The 20,596-nt window shown below is 37.5% G+C and overlaps 1 protein-coding gene across 2 annotated transcripts in view; it reads right to left on the reverse strand.

Annotated features, from left to right (window-relative positions):
* Nucleotides 1-20,596, reverse strand: part of ltbp2 (latent transforming growth factor beta binding protein 2) — a 127,637-nt gene that overhangs the window by 74,498 nt on the left and 32,543 nt on the right. For both annotated transcript variants that reach the window (XM_015394094.1, XM_015394093.1), the window contains exons 4-6: nucleotides 7,651-7,916; nucleotides 6,142-6,318; nucleotides 1,747-1,953 (exon numbers count right to left, since the gene is read on the reverse strand). In XM_015394094.1, the coding sequence (XP_015249580.1) occupies nucleotides 1,747-1,953; nucleotides 6,142-6,318; nucleotides 7,651-7,916 (650 nt within the window). The remainder of the gene's footprint in view (nucleotides 1-1,746; nucleotides 1,954-6,141; nucleotides 6,319-7,650; nucleotides 7,917-20,596) is intronic.

Consider the following 20,596-nt stretch of genomic DNA (forward strand, 5'->3'; position numbering starts at 1 on the left):
AAATCAAATCAGTTGAAATACCAAAAACAGATTTACTGTAGAAGATGTTGCAATGTCTAGAACGAGCCCTTTTGTCTTTCTGACAGAAGGGGAAGCATCTATCTTCAGGGTGTGCCAGGGTTTTTTCCCAGAATCCTGACCCACTCCCATAAATCATAATATTTTAGACAGTGAGCAACGTCCAAGTAAAAGATTCAGATTTTATCAAGAGTTTCTAACAAGGCTCTCTGCCTCTGGGTAAGAACACACACCCACACACTTATATGCAGTGACAAAACAACATGGATGTCTGGCTCTAATAATCTTAATCTGCTTTAAGATATCAACAATAATAACATTATTAAATGGGGGAAAAACTACTTAATCCAAAGGGGGAAGTAAAGTAGCAAATCTTTCATTTTCATATTTATAAAAGAACGTGCTGTCTCTCAGCTCTGATAACCGCTGCTGTTATGATAAAAGAAGCCTTATCCAAACTATGTGAGGACTTCCACTGAGTCATTCATTAGTTCATTCGCTTAAAATAGTCTGGCCTCAACATCTGTCCCACAGGAGCAGAGCTCTACCCGATGAAAACTGAAAATCAAAAGCAAGCCCTGTAAGACTTTAGAGGACAAGAATTTGTATCTAGAATAATGTTGATAGTAGTAGTGGGACTAATTTAATCCAATATCATACTGGACCCTGTAGTGGATACCATACAAATTCTTGAAACTTATGTTTGGCTGAAAGCAAATGAATTACAAGCCATGTTCCTGTGTGGCTGCTGGTCATATAACATGTTTGCAGTGACGTCACGGAAAATTTTTACTCTTTAGAGGATTCGACCTCTGATAGCGACTTGTTGGGTGTCCCTGAGGAAATGCATATTTATAATTCAGCAGTTACAGAGCAAGGTTGTTAGAGTTTGAGTTGCTAACAACATACTAATTGTGCGAAAATGATTAAAACCAAATTAGCAAAATACCTTCATAAAATGTTGTGACTTTGTTTTTATAAACTGGATAAATAGTTTAGTGTTGAGCTGTTGTGTTTCACTTTCTTAATCTCTTACTGCTGTTACTGTTAATTATGATTACCTTGAAAATGAATTCTCTATACTAAATAGAAAACTCTCAGTTCTCAGTGTCTGATGTTACAGTCAGTCCTCTTTACTGTGCTAAAAGTGGCATAAAATTCAATTTTATAAACCTTTAAATCATCAGTGGGTTTGCATTGGACATTTAATAACAAAGGAAGCACTGATTATTTACATGAGAGATATATACAAAAGGTGGTATATGACCAATTGTTTTACCATGTGAAACAGCAATAATATTATAAAACTTATCTTACTGCATATTTTCATTGAAAGAGTTACTTTGACTCAAAATAGTTCATTCCTTTTAAAGCATATGATTCAGCTCCGCTATCTCTCTCTAATTCCCATTAAATAATGTTAGTCTCTGTTTAAATACTGCATAATGCCCATGTGATATTGGATAAAGAATTTATAAAAACAGAGTTTACAATAAAGCTGCGGTACTTTAGAATATGAGCTTTTTTATGAAAATAGAGGTATTACTTGGGTCTTGCCTGGAAGACTTATTAGTGTGTTTTAACCCTAAAGAGGATACAAAAGAAGCAGCCTACCACAGCTAAGAGGTAAACCGCTATAGTCTTTAAAAGAGACATTCGATTGCCCATTAGTTTTTTTTTTATCATTTCAAAAATAATTTCCCCCTGTTGATGTTCCCATGTATTTACCTTGCTGATTGGATAATGGCAAAGTGTATGTGGAATGGGAAGGCGATTTCACTCCCTGGTGTCCCGTATGTTTGTGGATGTGAGGAGTGGGTCTGGGAGGTGGTGGTACCGACAGGTGACAAAACTTCCCTGTTGAGTTTGTTGGACACGAACACAGGTTCCTTCCAATGCATTTGCCTCCATTCATGCAGGGGATTTGACAGAAAACTGTGAAAAGAAGCAAAAAGTGAATGACAGGAAAAAAATAAAACTCCCATTTTTAATTGTCCATTGGTTGTCAAAAACAAGGAGCAGGTAACAAGGAACATAAGGGTCAGAGCTAATAGGAAGGGCCTAAGGCTTCCTGTTGGTAAGGTTTGTTTGCAAACAGTAGCCAGTGGTCCTGCTGTTCACCTCCAGGCAACTCATTCCAGGTGACATTTATAAAATGCCAGCTTTGTTCCTTATTGCCACACCGCTTGAATTGGTATTCCTAATAATAGCTGTTTACAGTTTGATTCATTGGTTGCATTTGGAGCAGCCAGATGCACTGCTTTATTAAACCTTTTAAAGGTCTTAACTTTTGGCTTAAGAGATGGGTGCCAGGTGAACCCCCTGAATTCCTGGATCTGCTCCCATCCACAGATTAGCTCTGACATGACCTCTTCTACCACAAAACATCAAAGAAGTTGAAAGTAAAAAAATATATATATTCCCTGCAATGTGAACCAATATTTTTCTGGGACATCAATACATCTAAGAAGGAAATTTTTTAGCAGTCTGCAATAAAACAGTCACACATATGATTGTTTATTTAAAGGATAACAGATATCCCAAATATCAACTTATTAGATGATGAAAGGGCCTCATTGCTGCAGCATCATGCTGTGAGCTGCATCCTCTCTGTCTCTTCGAGGCAGACAGTCCGACACTAACAAGGTGCAAAACAGGAATTATAGAAAGTCTGCATAGTCTCGATGGCATGTTGAGAAATGAGCTCCATGTAAACAACATCAAAAGCAGGAACACTGCAGGAGTACGCAAGAGAGGAGAATGGAAAATAAAGATCCAGGAAACGACGATTATAAGAGATTAGTAAGAAATATTTTAATAGAAAACAGTGGAATTGGTAGAGAAAGAAACATACCAATAGGAAACACAGGACTCAGCCAAAGAAAATCAGCAGGTCAGACACACAGGAAGGCCTCCTGCAATTCCACATGCCAGCTAAATTATCAGCTAAAGGGGGCTATTAAAACTCAATGTGTCCATGCTGCTCTGTCAGACCAGTTCCAGCCTGGCATGAATTATTCTTAGACCAACATAGTTCTGATGACTCTGTCTGACCATTTAGCAGCCTGTAAAGAAATACACTTTTCACTTCATAAACAGACTGCAGTATATTTTAAAGGAACAGGGTGTGAATCCAGAGAGGCTGTTCTAATTATTCATTCAGGGTTTATTGCACCATGCAGGAAACATAACAACAGCATGAGATAGCTGTTTGGTGTCTACTCAACATTCCTGGATATCCACACACACCCAGGGCACTACAGAATTCCAGCTTATGTTCTATTAACACATGCTTTTATGTAATCACTCAAGATTTCTGGAGAATAGACAGAGGCATGAAGAAGCATACTGCACTGGGAGGCGGATGAAGTGCAGGGAATGTAATCTTTTTGGGAGGCTTCTGTCAAGAAGTGTTTGGAATATCAACCACTTGTTCTATAATCCATTTAATAGGGATCTAAATCTATAGCAACAGCCTGTTTATAACTAATAAGCCAGCTGGATTTGCAGTTAAGATCATAAAGTAAAAGCATGGTTTAAAGGTATATGTGACATTTTTTTTCATTCATGTGCCAGTAGCTCACTCCTTTTGTATACAAAGTTTTTTACAAGTTTGCCTCATCCTGCTGGTGTATCATTTTGTTATTTTTGTGTTTTACGCTTAGTTTGTGCTCAGTTTGTTAGTAAATAAAGCCCTTCCTGTATATTTACAATAACAACAGAAGTATGACACGGCACATTAATCGCAGGGGTTAAACAAGGTCTGGGCTAAGCCTGGCTGCACCTCCAGGGTGAGTTTTAAAAATAATTAAGAAAATTGGAAGATACAATGTGACAAAAAAGCTCAAAATAAAAAAAAAGAGGCTTGACAGAGGAATCTGACTTAAATAGCAATTTGAATACAGTTTCAACATTTTTGTCAAATAAAGCAGAAGATGCAGAACCATTTAGATTGTACTGCTGATGAATGCATTAATAAATATCCTGATTACTACTGATATTATTGATAGCAATGCCACTCTTAGTCTCTACAGTCAAAGTATGATATGATAGACTGACTGAAATAAAAAGAGTGGGGGGCTGCTTTCTGTCATAGCTTCTAAAATCCAGAGGACCACTCAAGATCAGATTGAATGCAGGGCTCAAAAACAATGCACTTACCGGGAAATAACATTTGAATGCATTTAATTTGCTTTAATTCCAACAAAAAGGCTTTAGCCTATGACTTGGTCATTTATTTTATTTAAATATTTATAACCTGTTTGCATTTTGTTGGACAAGGAATCTTCTTTGTCCTTGAAGTCCTGATAAGATTCTCTGGGCAGCATTCACTAGAACTTAAAGTTGCTATTGCTTTACTATAAAGTAGGAGTTACTGCATAGACCTCAGGTGGAAGAGTGTTCACAGGAAAACCCTTTGTTGTGTACTCCACAAATGTATTTTTCTGGAAGAGTGGCATTCAAGAAAACATCTATTGTTTAAAGAAAACCCAAAGGAAGTCCCCACAACCTATTTAGGGGACACAGTAAACAAGAGAGAAAAAAGGTCCTCTTGTCAGAAACAAAAACTTCACCGAAACACAATATCTGATGGAAGAATTCATAGTTCCCCTTGACCACAGCATTCCTACCACAGAAAATGAGGGTGGCATATAGTGGAAAAGTTTTCCTTAGCAGGCTGAAATAAACTGGTCGATGCAGAGAATAAGCTGGATGAACCTAAATATCTGGCAGCCATGGAAGAAAACATATTGGAGGCTACAGAATGCTTGAGAATGGGCTGGCAGTTTTAGCTTTAAGGAAGACAATCAAACATGAGGCCAAAAGTATAAAGGAATGAGTGAGATGAATGGGCATTCATCTATCAGAATGGCCCACTCAAAGTACAAACCTAGAAATGTTTTCAATTTAATATGACTGACATCAATTTTGCAAGAAAAAACAACTAAATGTATCTCTTTACTATAGATGTGCAAAAAAAAAAAAGTTTCACAATAACTTACAGCAATGAGATGGTCAATAAGACAAAATACCACAAATACAAAAATATATTAGTCAAAAATTTGTAAAAATGTAAAACTGGTTGACACCCCTGGTAACTCCTTTCATCTACCTACCTATCCAACAATTCAAAAACAACAAAGCTTCTGAAGTCTGCATAGATAGTCTTACTATTCCCTGCAGCAAGAATAGGGTACCTACTAATCACATGTCTAAGTCAACATCCTACTGAGTCCATCTTTTTATAAACAAAAGAAAACCTGCTATGGATGCAACTTACATATAGTTTTTATGAACTGACCCCTAAATTTCCCCCTGTGCAACTTAATATACAGTATGGGAGATATAACAAAACAAAAACAACATGTCACTGGAGGTATATGAAGGATGTAGATGTTTGCATGTGTGGCAAACACACCTAACTTTTCTCTCCCTATAACATATTCTTAACTAGATCCTTAAACCTGATGTGAAAAACCAGTTGTGTGACACTCTTACCCTTGCACTGACCACCCTCTCCCTTCCCATGGATACCGTTCTGTGTGAATTTGAAGCAAAGCCTTCTGGATAAATGGCAGGTTTAATGTAATCCCCATAAAAATCCTGTTCATGCTGCTACTCTTTCTCTCCTTCTGCCTCTCCGTCAATTCTTTTATTCATTTTTGCTCTCCCAGAGAGCACATTAAATGGTTAACAGCGGGACCAACCACAAGGTGCAAACCACAAAGAGATGGGGCTAAGTGCCGGGAGCGTGGGACCACCAGCTCCACGTGTGTGTCTATGACAAGAGATTAGCCCAGTTTTACACGGCTTTCCTACTCTTTAACACAGGCATTATCAGTTGCTGTTTTATTTCTCAGTTTTAATATAGAGCTCAGGATTAATCTACACCACTCTGGTTGCTCACTGAGCTTAGTGTGCAGAAAAGACAGCATGCTACTGGGAATCCATTTTGTCCAGCACACCTCATAAAAGAAGAATGAGATAATAGAATCGAGACACACAAAAAGTGTGTGTGAATTAGAAAGTAAACAGTGGAAAGAAGGCAGAAAGAGTAAGAAAAAAAAAAATAAAATGAACAAGAAGAAAAGCAGGATTTGAGGGCCGGGAGTCAACACTCACAGAGTCTGTAGCCTTGGTTCTTTGGCTGCTGCTGCTGTGGCGTGTTCTCGCTGTATACAGTGGTGACATCTCCCCTCTGACAGCTGTTATAGCACCGTCCGCCGCTGCACACTCTCCGGCAAACCATAGGTGTGAAGACAATCTTAATACGATCCAAGTTGGAAGTGAGATTCGCCCCTGGAAAACACAAGCACATCTGCTTCAGAAGAAGCAGAAGAAATGGGCTGTAGAAGAGCTGCATCTTTCCTCCAGCTCAGCCTCTCAGTGACACACTCCTCATCTGGATCAACAGGAGGTTTATAAGTACGCAAGGGTGTGTGCTGACGGTCAGCCCGTGGCATGTTGCAGCCGGATGAGCGATGTGCCACAGGCCAGGGAAAGGGGCTGGAGAAGAGAACTGTTAGGTGTTGGGCCGTGCTCCAAGTGCTTTATCTCTTGCAGAAGGTGTTTTGGATGTGTGTATGTGAGGGAGACAAAGAGAGAGTAAGTGCATGTGAACATAGTGTAATGGTGGGAATGCATTCAACAGCCGCTGCCCTGGCACACAGCAAGAAAAAGAACAGAAGCCAGAACTTCACACAGCTGTTTCCATGGGATACAACATTTGAGAGTAAAATGTAGAAATTATTAAGGTCAAAGTGTTTCAGCTGCAAGAAGAGGCACCAGAGGTCAGCGCACATCATTATGGAGAAGTTAGTTTAATGACCCACAATGAATACAACAATGATATAAAACATCTGCCTGAGTGCTGCTGACCACAGAGGCTAATGTGGTTATGTCCCAGTTTAACAGGGTGTGTTTGTATTATAGAAATCATCTGGAGACCAGCATCTGTTGATCTTTAGCTTGATGTGCTGTAGCCTGTTGGAAACTTTAGAAATCCTGTTCTATTTCCAGTCTGTAAACATAACAAGAGCTACCAGGTTGACTCTCCGTTGCAGACCCTGTCACAGTGTTGAAGACTCAAAACTACTTTAGGATTTAGTTGGCTATTTAAGATGAAACCAGGAGAAGCACAGGAAAGTTAGAAGCTATTCCTAAGTAAACAGAATTTTCTATGATACCTTAAAACATCAGGCTGCAAGAGAGAGGAGGATTTTCAATAGATAACAGGAAGGCTGAACATACTAAAGCAAAAATGCTATAATTCATCCATTTGAGTTTATTTTTAGTAATACTAGTAGTACCAATCATGCTAATAAAAACAAAAAGTGCAGTAATTGTTTTTCAATGTCCACTCTGTAATCTGATTTTTATTATAAACACTGACCCTGTATTTCAACGTCTCAGAAAATAATCGATAACCCATTACAGTAAGAAATACTTCAATCAAATATCGTATATGTTACACTGAAACTTCACAACCTCACCATTAACTAATGAAATTTGTGGAATAACCATTAAGTCAGTCGAAAAAACTGTGATGTGTACATCTCTAATTTGATTTCATTTGAAACTGTGGCAAAATAGGCAGAATTTGTTGTGAAATGTGTGCTTTCTTCTACTTACCAGTTGGATGTAAGACATTGTTGAACTGTCCCTGCATATGGCCGTCGCTGGAAGGTCTCTGAGCATTGAGGGACGGTGTATTGCTTTGTCCGTTTCTGTGGGGATACCTGTGTCTGTTCTCACTACCATGGCTGTTAGCAAAGCCGTTGCCGCTGGGCAGGGCATTGGAGGTTATGGGCTCAGAGGATGAGGGATAACGCTTGACAGTACGGGAGGTCCCAGTTTGCTGATGAGAGGAGTATGTGGACCCTCTTCTTGCTTGAGTCCTATAGAAAATATCATCACAGCAGAAAAAAATGATAAATTTCCAACATTTAAACTAAGTAACAGAATGGACACATCCATTCAAAAAACACTGCATGTGCATCACTGTGAAATTAAATTAAGTGAGATGCAATACAGTCCTAGTTTGTCTGATTTTATAGATGAGATAAAACAGTTTTTAAGCTCTTTTAGCTCAAAGGACTTAATCTTCTATCTGCCGCATATAGCCCCAGTAATCACGGAGACTGTACGAGACAGCAACAGCACTATAAGAGACAAGACTATTCTTTGCATTAGGCAGCAGAAAGGGGAAATAATTAATACACCCCCTTTATCAATCTATGTATTTGTGTGTTGTTGTTTTTTTCATTACCCATGAACAGCTGTGGCCAGGACAAATGGAATGTCCTGAAACTTTAATAGGAACGGAACAACAAGACCATGGCGGAAAGGGGCATGTTGTATCCTAGTGAGCACTCGATTTCAGGTCAGTTTCACAACTTTGAAGCTGAGTTCATGTGACCTAAAAGAAGGAGGCATACAGGCCTACCTGAACTTTGGGAGTAATTGTGGTATGCTGGGATCCACCCACACCAAAACATCTGGATCACAGTGATCTGCACTGACAGACAGAGCCAGACAAAGACAAACCCTGCCGGACAGATCAGAGGAGCCAATCCACAAAACACACCTGCGTTCCAACAAGGTACTTAAGGTTATAATCAAAGCCCAGATGAGGAATATAAGCCATTCATGACATGTTTGCATGTGATTTGTGAGGAACAAATCACATATTTACACACTGAATACACTCTGTTGAGCTACAGACATAGAGAAATAACCTGGCAATAAGAAGATTGGACAGAAATATCCACATGCCCACACACTTGCAAAATGAAAGCAGACACACACACACACACACCCTGTCCCAGCTGTACACAAGCCTCTGCAAGTCTCTTTTTTTACAGAGCACATTCCTGCTGTTAATTTGGACAGGACAATAAATGAAAAGGGGGAAAAAGGAGGCAAAGTTATGACAATGGTCTATCATTTCATCGTTTCAATAGACTCCAAACAGCACATGCAGCTGGCAGCTGCTCACCCAGATGCAAAATCTAAAGGGTGGGTCCTTGGCATTTGAAATGACACAGGGAAAAATGAGGTTCCGATGTTATATTGGTAAAAGGGTGGTCAGGTACCAAACCCAGTTACAGTTTCCAATCCAAGTTATGGTTGGCTCAGTTCCATTGCTAATGCTAAAACCTGGCCTGCAAGCATCCTGCTTTGCTTCCTGGGCTTAGCCAGATGTTGCTCCTTCCGACACATTCAGATGGCAAAATCACTTCCTCACAGTATGAGCTCATCATCATCCTCCCTGCTTTTTAATCAAAGGGAAAGCGGGGATGGGGGTGGTGATGTTGACCACATCCAGTTTCATCATTAGGAACTTCAAGCCCCTAATAAAGTTCTAGGTGAATGACATTTTCAAGTTCTCCCTGAAATTACAGTGACCATGGTAGGATATATGTGGTATGCTGTGGTATCCCTAGAGTTTTAAATAAACCAGAAATTGTGCAGCAAAGAAAGGTGTTATGGGTGAAAAGAATAACGTGTTTGGTTGTGTTAAACATTTTTAGTGCTCATACTGTAGATCATATTTTAGAGCCCAATGAACATATTCTTTTCACTGTTTTTAAATCACTAATATCCGTTTTTGGTAACAATTAAACCTTTTTTTTTTCTATCCTCTATCCTGTAAATAGGATTACTATAATAAATAAACTACATTAAATCTGGACTGGTTTTGTCTGGCAGTAAGCACATTGGACATAAATATCCACATGCCCACACACTTGCAAAACGAAAACAGACACAAACCCCCCCAGTCCCAGCTGTACACAAGCCTCTGGCCATTGGCCATTTTATTTTAAAAGTTATTTTTTTAACACATAAATATGCCAAATACATGTGTTTCAACTTACTGGCTACAGATAAAATATGCACTTTAAGTAAAAAAGTTATTCTACAAAAAAATAGTAGGCGAGTACCATGGAGTAAAACGGTTGGAGGTGACCAATTTATTCTCGCTCACCTTCACAGCTCTCTGCTGGACACACATCTTACACCAGGATTATAAAAAAAAAAAGTGCATTTTGAATTTAATGAAAAAAATCAGTAGCTGTTAGATGAGGTACAATATGTTCCAGCAACAGTAAAAGCAGAGCAAAAAAAGCACAAGCAGGAAGTCAACAGGCAGACCATAAAGGTAACCACAGCTGTAATGTGTTAGTTATTTTAAGAAGAAAATGCTTTATTTCACATTGTTTACTACTTTTATGTGCACTCTGTCAGTACCAAACGTTTGCTGTTGATGTCTGCAGATTACTTTAAATCAACTATGGCTCAATCCAAATGATTCCTCCACATGTTTACATAATTAGCTTGAGCTGTAACATTTTTTCAGAGTATGTGACCAAAAGCAGGAGACATCTTTACTGTGGCTGCAGTTAGATTGTATATCAACATTTTAACTTCAGAACCACAACTTGAGTCACATTAGCTTGAAGTAACTGCCGTGACAGATGTTACACTCAGATCTACGGTTTGAGGGCCACATTACCATAAACAATGAGTAAATCAAGAGGTGATAATGTGAAGAGAAATGTGAGATAGTTAATGTGACATTCATATCCAAATGCCTCTCAAAATAAATAAATAAAACAAAGAGGGAAGAGTCTGCATTTCTGAATTCTTACATAAGGTCTTGCCTAGTGAATTTTCCAAACTGATGCTCTAATATAGGATTCTTCCTTTCTTTTACACGTTGGGGGGAAAAAACCATTTAAGTCTTAACTTTGAAAACTAAAGAAAAAATTAATGAGATCTCTATTCTTTCTTTGTTGTGGGAAGATATGGTGATAATTCCAGTTGTCTGAGTTTGATATATTAAAGCAAATATCGTCACTCCTCCTCAACTTTTATCCGCTTTGCAATTTCTTTTTGTCTTTGAAAATTTTAGACATATTTATTGTGAATTAAATGAATTAAACTTTTCAGTGCTATAATCCTGAACAGAAACTAAAAGGAACACTTGTAAAGATGATCACATATACCATATCGGATGGTTGTTGCAGTTCTCTATATACTGAATTTATTAGCTCTGTGATCATGTTTATTATAGGTTTTATAACAAGGGTGGAAGATGTGAGAACATCTCTAATGAGATCAACCACAAAAACAAGCCCTTCAGTATGATCTAATCTGTAGCAATTTGCTGTTTTCTCTTTCGCTCAGGAATTTTGAAAGCCTTATAAAAGTCCTACTAGTCACTCCAACAAGCTTTTTTGCATGGAATGACTTTGAGTTGAATTCTTATTGTACTAGTTTTATCTGCACAAGAATTTATACAGCACTTTGGAGAGAAGTGGTTTACTTATAAACTGAACACTGAAGCAAGTTGTTCTTTATAAAAATGTCTTTAACATAGACCATGTTCTTCAGAAATATATCTGGGAATTAGGCTAGATTGTAGTTTGGTATACAGAATCAAAATAGTGTATTAGGAAAAAAGCTATTTTTTCGACAGGAGGCTGCGGTCCACCAGGACCAAAACCACAAGAACAGTTTCTTCCCATTGGCTACCAGCCTTATCAACAACAACCCAGAGACCCCCGTAACACCGACACTGCCTCTCTCCCTCCCCCATTCAGGACATAGAAGCTACACCAACGTAGAATCTCCTGCGTAAGATTACACAAAGCCTAATGTGTATATAGTACATTTCATATAGTACATTGAATGTTTTATATTGCATATAACTATAGATCCTGTATTCTGTATATATATCTAATTACAAGTCAAATTCCTTGTAAGCGCAAACTTACTTGGCAATAAACTCTGATTCAGAAAAATGACTCTAACTTCCTCCCAATATATGTATCTACATAAACCTTAGGTTGTTGTCTTTGCTTTTGTTTGGAACTGAATACAGAAAATGTATAGAAAACCTTGAAATACATTCGTCTTTTATTGCATTAGCTAGAAAAAAAATTGAAATTAATCCAACTTTTGATATATATACTATCCAACTGAATTAAAAAGGATTGTTGATATTGTTTATAACAAAATCCTCTATGGTGAAGTAAGTTGCACCACTGATTTCTATGAATGTAAATCTAAACCTTATTCAATTCATAAGTACTTTTAAAGGGGTTCCTTCAACTAGATGTTGTAGATTTTATTAGCTCTATATAGCTAGGATCTTTCATAGCAGTCTGTCATACAGCAGTTCTAGAGAAGACTCTCACTGAAGACACCCTGATCTTATCCAACAGTCTGATAACAGAGGATTCTCAGAGTTGTCCATTATTTTCTTTATCATATTAAAATGTGTTCTTTGTACATTCATCTCGAAAAGTTCTAGGGATCTTTCTAAAACAAGATCTTTTTTTTCAGCTGGTTGAACTTCTTTTAGTTATTTGCTCTGATGTTATCTTTTGTTGGGGTAACAGCGTCAGCGTAAATTATTTGACGAAGACTTAGGCAGTGTCTTGCTGCAAACTCTAAAGGACCTAAGCAATTTAATGTAAACTTGTGTAAACAGGTGTTTCAATAGTTATGCATGACTTAATATTTCACAGATAAACAAAAAGATGGGACATTTTTATATTAAATTCACAATATAGAAAAAAAGAGAAATTGTGATTCTAATTAAAGATTTTTTTTAAATAAAGCTTACTTTTATAGAATTGCACCAAAGAGTGGCATCTTGAGGTCAACAAGTCTCCTTAATGACTAACATATGCTCTCTACATCCTAAATGATTGCTTGGGAGGCATTCCAGAGCAAAAGCTTGTTCAATCCTACTGTTAAAAGTTTATTTGAGGAGCTGGCCCAACAGCAGTGAGGCTTTTTAATGACATCTGATTGTTGTGGTAATATCTGAGTAACACAGATTTCACAAAAAACAATAGAGATGGGTCTGATATAAAACAAATGAAATAAAAAAAAATACCCACTGTAAGTTATAGTGAATGAGAATTACCTTTTTCTCTTTCCTTCTTGCCCTTTTTGGCAAAAAATGTACTGTGGAGTATTTTATTGCCTAAGTAAGATGCACCTCCATGTATAAAAATGTTTTTACTGATCATTTGCACATTCACTACTTTTATTCAAAAGACTTATTCATTAAAATCAATTATGAATAAATCACAGGCCAAATGTTTGAAGAAAGCATGAGCAAAAAATCTTCCAAATAAGTATTTGGCTCAAAACACCCATTTTCAGTATTATTCCATTCATATGTACATGTGGAAAAAGACCTCATCACACCACATCTGAGAAGATTACAATCACTAACATCTATGGCCAAGAATCGAGACTCAGCTGAAATCATCCAAAGTTTCCAAGAGACGCTTAAGTACTGCTTTGCATTTTAGATTGTTGATGCATTACAACATGAGTGCATCAAAACTCTTAATGTCAGACAACATGGATGACAGTTTCAGCTTCATGTCCCGTTGATCCAAAGTTACTGGAGGACCCTTTAGGAGAACAAGTTGGATCGCTGTTAAAGCTTTGAATTACACTGCCAATCAAAATTTCAGGTAAACCCTGAAAGCTGGGTTGTTTTTTGACGTTTTGTTGCGTGTCCTTGTTTAACCACTAATTAAAAACGCTGTAGTGGAGACAATGAAAGCACCAACTCCAGTTGTTCAAGAGGCGTTTCTGTAAGTTGTCCACAAGGAAGCAGCTACTTCTGAGACAGATGGGGGAATTCTGGATTTATCTAATCAATTTATCAAGCATACGCACACACACCCACATACATACATGCATACATATGCTGACCCAAATCTTCAGGAACTGTTTACATCTTAAATTATCTCCTTAGCCCAGTGTACTTGGCGAGGCCTGAGCAGTGTTTATGTGAAGCATTGCTCAGAGACAAATAGGCCACTGATGATTCATTCACTAACAGTTCTGTCTCTGAGGTGCTTTTATGATCATCAACCAGCATTAATCTTCCCAAGAAATAAAAAAAATGACAGTTGCCTAGAACCCACTTCTGGGCAAGAAATGCCTTTAAGTCAAAAGAAAGGTCAGTACGATGACGTTAAATGGTTTTAAACCAGCCCTTTTCAGCACTTAAATCCCAGCACAGTCACAACTATACAAAGCTCATTTTTCATGGGGATGTGTTTGAGAATAGCAAAGTCTGAGCTGACATCCAAACTGGATTGTTTCTTCATAGCAGCTAAAGCAGAAAATAGACTAATATGATGAGGCATTTGGGTCACAGGATGGAGCAATGTGGCTTCAGACAGACTGTCTAAACAGTACTGTGTAACAGCAGGCAGGTTTCTGGCAAAACTGCCCCAGACTGGGTCATACTGTGATAATATATCACTCCCAGGCTTCTCACTGCAAAGTTGGATTGGACACTACCTCCAGAATGACAAATGGGAAACTTCTGCAAATACTGAAAATTGTCAACCAATTAACCTTTGCTTAACTCGTTGATTTATTAATCCAAGTTTTTGTTTTAACAAAAGTATTAAATGCTTTTTTAACTTCTCGCTAACATAGTACCTCAGCCAAATGGCCACGATATAGAATAACTGGACACAATTAGGGAAATTTGAATCCTGCTTGGTAAATGGGCGGATATGATGGCAAAGACCAAATACTAATCAAAGTTTGCACATATTTCACTCTTTGAAAGAGAATGTTGCTTGTTACAAATACTGTTAGGATAGGAAGATCATCAGTCTAGCTAGAATGAACAGTAGAAACATTAAAAAAAAGTGAATTTTTATACAGCAGCAGCAGAAACAATGAAAACCTTGTGCTGCTAAATCACTACAAACACTGGCAATAGACACAATTTATGAGTACACCAGGGATGCAGATCTTTGCAGTCAGTGGCGGACCATCGTGTAAAGGATGCATAACATTTCAGATCCAATGCTTTATTACTGTCCCAGCGATTTAAAGCATTTCTTAACAGGTAGGATAGCAGATTTTTGGATTCAGATGGCGTCCTGTTAAGGCCTGAACCTTAAAACCATATTTACACAAAACACTAAAAGTTAAACCAGAGACACTTGTGAAATCTCCGGAGGCACTTCCACTTCTACTCAAGATTTTATACTTCAAAATGACAAAGGATATATTCCTTTGTGATGTTTTCTGCAACAGATGGAGCTCCAAATTTCAGAGACAAATAGGGGGAGTGCAGACTGTTAAAACTAGCCCCGAGAGGCGTTATTCAAGAGCATTAGCAAATGCATACATACTTGACTCTTGTTCATGTTATGTTTTTTAAAGCTCAGGGGTGTTATGAATCTCAGATATGTCCAAGACATTAGCAAATGTTAGGTTTGGAGAAGTGAAAATATGTCAGTGGAGATATTAATGACTGAGTAATTAATAATAACAACCCAATTAAAAATGTTTTGTACCTTGTTTGGTTAATCTATTCTTCTTAATAGTGCTTGTAATCTCAATTAGACTACATAGATAAGAAACAAATCAGTCTAAGTTTGTTTTACAATGTTTGTAAAAGCATGATTTTACTTTAATGCTTGTAGTATGGATACCAGGAAGAATAGTCCCTACTCTGGAAGAGACTAATTGGGATCCTTAAATAAGATTATTCTTGAATTGCTGAAAGATTAATTGTTTACCTTCCCTTTGAGAAAAGGATATGCTGTGATTTTTTTTTTACATTTAATTTAAAGCAAAAATCAAGAACCTAATTTAACCTAATTGCAGAAAGGTTTACAAAAACAGAAAACGCCAGAAAATATCTTTACTTTCATAATTCTGCCATAATACTGCCAATTTTTCAGTGACTGAAGAAAAAAGAAACATGAAATAAAAAATAAAAACATAGTGGCATTAATAACAACCCTAACAAACTGATGCTATTAATATCGAACATGATTGTAATGTAACTTTTATTAAAAGTCTCTTGAGAAATAAACTTAGGGACATGTGGATAATTTTTAAGTTCTTATAAGAGAAAGCAGACAGGAGAAATTAAAAACAAAAACAGAAGGCATGCTATAGTCTGGAATAGGGCTGCCAACTCATTACGATATTCCCTACTTTGGATTGAGAGCCAGGTGATGTAAAGGAAAACAAAAACACAGTGAGGAATTTACACCAAATCAGATTAATATAATAAATTATGGACTACCAGCATTATCATTAATTAGATTAGCGTATTTTTCAGACTATAAGCCGGTACTTTTTCCCACGCTTTGAACCATGAGGCTTATAAGAAGGTACGGCTTTACTGTGGATTTTTTTCCTAACCATCAGAGGGGGAAGTCAAAGATGGAAATGAAAGAATAAGGGGCTAATTTTTGTTTAGAAAAAGAACATTCTAACAGCAGGCATGATGGAGAGCAAATGTCCCAAATTCAGACATTTATTTGCCTCATTTAAGTTGCCGAACCAATGAAGCGACTGGGCTCCACTTCTGCAGAGCAGAGATAACGAGCTGACAAAGCCCCATCTTTCAGTAGAAGCTCTTACTGATGCGAGCCAATAAACTAACGGGATCTAGCATTTTTCTTTGTCCCTACTCCAGGGCTATATGCAGAGCGCCCCCTATAGGTACAGTGGGATAAAGTTAAGTAGATACCATTGGCTTATAGCCCAATGTGGCTTATATATGTGCATTTCCATCTACAAAAAAAATAATAATTTGTGGGCGTGTCTTATAAACGGTTGCCAACTGTCCCTTGAAAGATAGAATCTTTCCATATTTAGAAATAGAAGTACCTGTCCTGTATTTAGTGGAAAAGGAACACACTTTGTCCCGTATTACTGAGAGTTAAAAAAACAAGGGCACGTTAGATACAAAACTTACGGTAAACTTGTTCCCGGCCCCTGTTCTGCATGTGACCAATGAGCTGACAACTAATATGTAACGATCCAGAACACCCTCATCCCATTGCAAAGTGTTTCTCACGGAGAAGATAGTGGGAGACAACAGAGCAGTATGAATGGAGCAATTTAAATGCGAAAGAATGTGTAACTGCGAACAGTCTTCTGGAGCACCTCACTCAGGAAAAAGGATCCAGGCAGTCCAAAGGAACAGCAGAGGTGGATGGAGGTTCTTCAGGCAGCTCATTCCCAACATCCAAGCTGCTGTGTCATTTGTCCTCAGCATCCCATATTCCACTTTTTTTTGTGGAGAGGGTTTTCTCCTTAATGAATAACAAATGGACTGATGTCCAGAACAAATGTCCCACTGAATTAATTAAAGCTGAAATTATTGTCAGCCTCAATTATGAACTGTCTTGCTCTGAGTTTTACTCTGCAGCACTCAAAGACAAACAACTCCTAACTGCTGCAAGAGCTGAGAGGAAATATATGTGGAAAAAGGAGGCAATTGCCACATTTGCATTGAGCAAATAATTTTTTTTTTCTGTTTTACAACTGTAGCCTACAGTAATTGCATTTAAGGCACAAATATGTTTACAAAGTTGCACAAGTTTGGTGTTGCACCAAAAATATGCACTATTTATTTATTGTTATATATAAATTTTTACAGCTTGAAGTTAAGCAGGACAGGCGTATGTTTAATCTAATTAAATGCAGATTTGAGTCAAATAGTAAAAAACAAAAAAAATCATTAAAAAAAATCATTTCACACACAAAGGGGGCTAAAAAAAATCTGCACGCCAGGAGAGGTAAAGGCAATCAGGTCAGTTGGCACGCACATGAGGTGTCCCTTTTTTTTCCAGGGAGTTGGCAACCATAGTCTTACAGTAAGGTGCACTCTATAGTCCAGAAAACACGGTAATCTTGACAAATGAATCAAGCTGGTAGATATTCAGAACTAATTTCTAGTTCAAGATCATCTCATGCCTCTCTGTTAGTCTCAAAACTCAACGGCCTTGGGACTTAATGGTTTCTGTAAGAGAGGGCGTCATGAGGTGCTAATGATCTAATCAAGCTGGCTTTAAACAACAAGCAACCTTAGTCACAGACAGACGGTGAGTGATCCAGATTATTTATTGTTTGCAGTAGCCACTTCTACGGTCTTTTGAGGATGTTTTGAAAGTACTTAGTGAAAAGGAGTTATTGAGAAACCAAGTAAGTATCTGAATTGTTTTTTTTTACTCCTGTTCAAAAAGAAAAAATTTTTAGAAGGTGAAAGAAGTCTCTGTGAGAACAAATATAAATCCTTTCACCCAGTCAGGGCACCCAACCATCGTTACCACGTGTGGTCAAACCCCAAAGTGGTTGTCTCATTCCTCAGGCTCTGTGCAGAACAACCACATCCATACATCATACATTTCTTCCAATAAAATCCCCATGACTGATCTGAAGCATACATGGGCAACTATAATACCCAGTGGCAGGGAGATTTTGTTGTGTGTTCTGCATAGCAACAAGGTTCTGCAACAGGATGGTCGTGGTAAAGTTTCTGTTTATTGGAAATTTAAAAATAACTCCACAACTGCCACTGACACATTAAAGTTCTAACCTAAATTACAGCTTTTTGTAAATGTTTAATTTCTGGCTGAAAAGGTTTTAACTCTGAGAGATTTTCTCACCACTTGTTTTGCAGAACAATCTGGCCTCTTAAAGAACTTTCTAGAAAGTCTTGATAGTAATTAAAAGATAAAGCATACAATCATGCCACTTTTCCCAAATCAGTTCAACGGGAATCTAAAAAAAAAAGCTTCTTTCCATAGAAACAAGAATTAAAAATAAGTTGAGCTCAACTAAAACAAATTTCCTCTGTACATTTGGTCACATACGGCCAAACATCAGAGAGCAATTAAGGTCCAGTCTTTGATAAAATCTTCAGTCATTTCGACTTGTTTAATTGTGGGTCTTGGCAGAATATTCCCCCTTGTGAAAAACTGGGTGTGTCCGAGGCTTTATCGTTCAACGATGGAGGCTGGACTAAATCATGTTCTCACTGTCTGGACGTCTTACTCACAGTTGGCTCGTAGCACCAGAAGCATGGATGAAATAAATCACAGTGAATGGGAATGAAAAACAGAAAGAGTTCTTGAAATTATTTACTAACCAATGGCTGTTATTTGGATCAGGAAAAGGTTATATGTAGAAAAATAAAGAGATAAAGTTCCACTTCATTTTGAAGGTATTGCTTTACTCACCAGCATGAAAACAGATTTTCAGTAAATTTGACCACATTGAGGTCAGCAGACACAACATGGTCAAAACATATGACCAAACAGTCTAGTCTACTAAAAGAGCTGTGACATGAGTAGACCCTTCCTTATCATCAAGGGGTAAATAATGCTGCCAATATGACTGTTTTCACCTCAGTATTCATAAAGTTTGGTTTTAAAGTAAAAGAAATCCAGAAAGCTGCTATTCTGCATTGAAGCAGCACAGTGTGGTTACTGTGGTTAAGGGGCTTGATTCAAAATGCCTGGAGACATGGTTAGCTGTGAGGCCATTTAATATTCCCTGGTTTATTATAGTTGCTCTGATCATTCACTTAGTGAAATGCCACAAGACAGGTCAGCAGGAAGAGCCATTGCAAAGTGCTGACTGAGGCCATGTCTGTTTGCTGCTCAGCGTCATGTGTCAGTCTGCTTTGACAGTATGCCAAAGACAGCTTCCAATAAGAGAGTAGGAGGAGGGAATTTTTCACCAGGGACAAACGCTGATTTTAAAACTTCAGCAGAGGTTCATAAAGAACAAAAAGCTCTGAGTGTAGGAAGAAAGTGGGCTTATACAAGGATAAGGAGTAAGAGCCTACAGACATCTAGAACCATAAAACATTAGATTCTCATTAATTATATTTAAGTGCAAATGTGAATCCCTGCAGTCATAAACTGAGGTCTTATTTAGTCAATGACAGAAGTCAAAATACTTTGAGGTCGTGTAAGAAAAGCAAAAACAAAAACTCTTGCAATGTCTGGATTTAGCCTTATGGTCTTTTTATACTGTATACAACCTTTTACAATTATTCCATGACACACTATAGGACGTGAATTTAATAATTGTTGGTAGCACGTCAATTAATATACGAAAAACTTACGATCACATTTAAATGCTAAGTCACAACAAATGAGGCAAAGCAACTTTATCAGCAAAGCAAAATCAAAATATGGCATCCATCTGTGTCCCCAGAGTCAGTGAAACAAATCAGGAGGAGGAGGAGGAGAATTTTATTGTATTTAGGGCTGGGAAAGAAAGCCCAACTTGGGATACTAGAGTTTTGTACCTTTTTACCTTTATAGACAATATTGCAAATATATGAACAAAAATGCTGTATTTGACATAAAAAAAAAACATTAAGCCGGGTTATCTACTATTCCATCCTAACTCCTTCCAAAAAATCCCCCAAAAAATAATAAAAAGTGTGAAAGTGGGTTCTTCAAGGTAAAAAGTGATAATGATCGGGTTTTTCTCACACACCCCTCATACCTATAAAATAATTATAATCTTTAATTTGAGGGGAAGGGCATGCAAAATTTGACAGAAGATAACACATTTCAATCCACAGGAAGTAAAAATAGCAGAGGAAAAACAGAGTTGACAGTAAGACCACTGACATAGGTCGGAGCTTAAAGAAAGGAGAGAATGCTTTCTTTTAATATGTTTCTTTTTTCTTTATATATATATATATATATATATATATATATATATATATATATATATATATATATATATATAT

This window comes from Cyprinodon variegatus, unplaced genomic scaffold (genome assembly GCF_000732505.1).
Source record: "Cyprinodon variegatus isolate N-32 unplaced genomic scaffold, C_variegatus-1.0 Scaffold671, whole genome shotgun sequence".
NCBI lineage: Eukaryota > Metazoa > Chordata > Actinopteri > Cyprinodontiformes > Cyprinodontidae > Cyprinodon > Cyprinodon variegatus.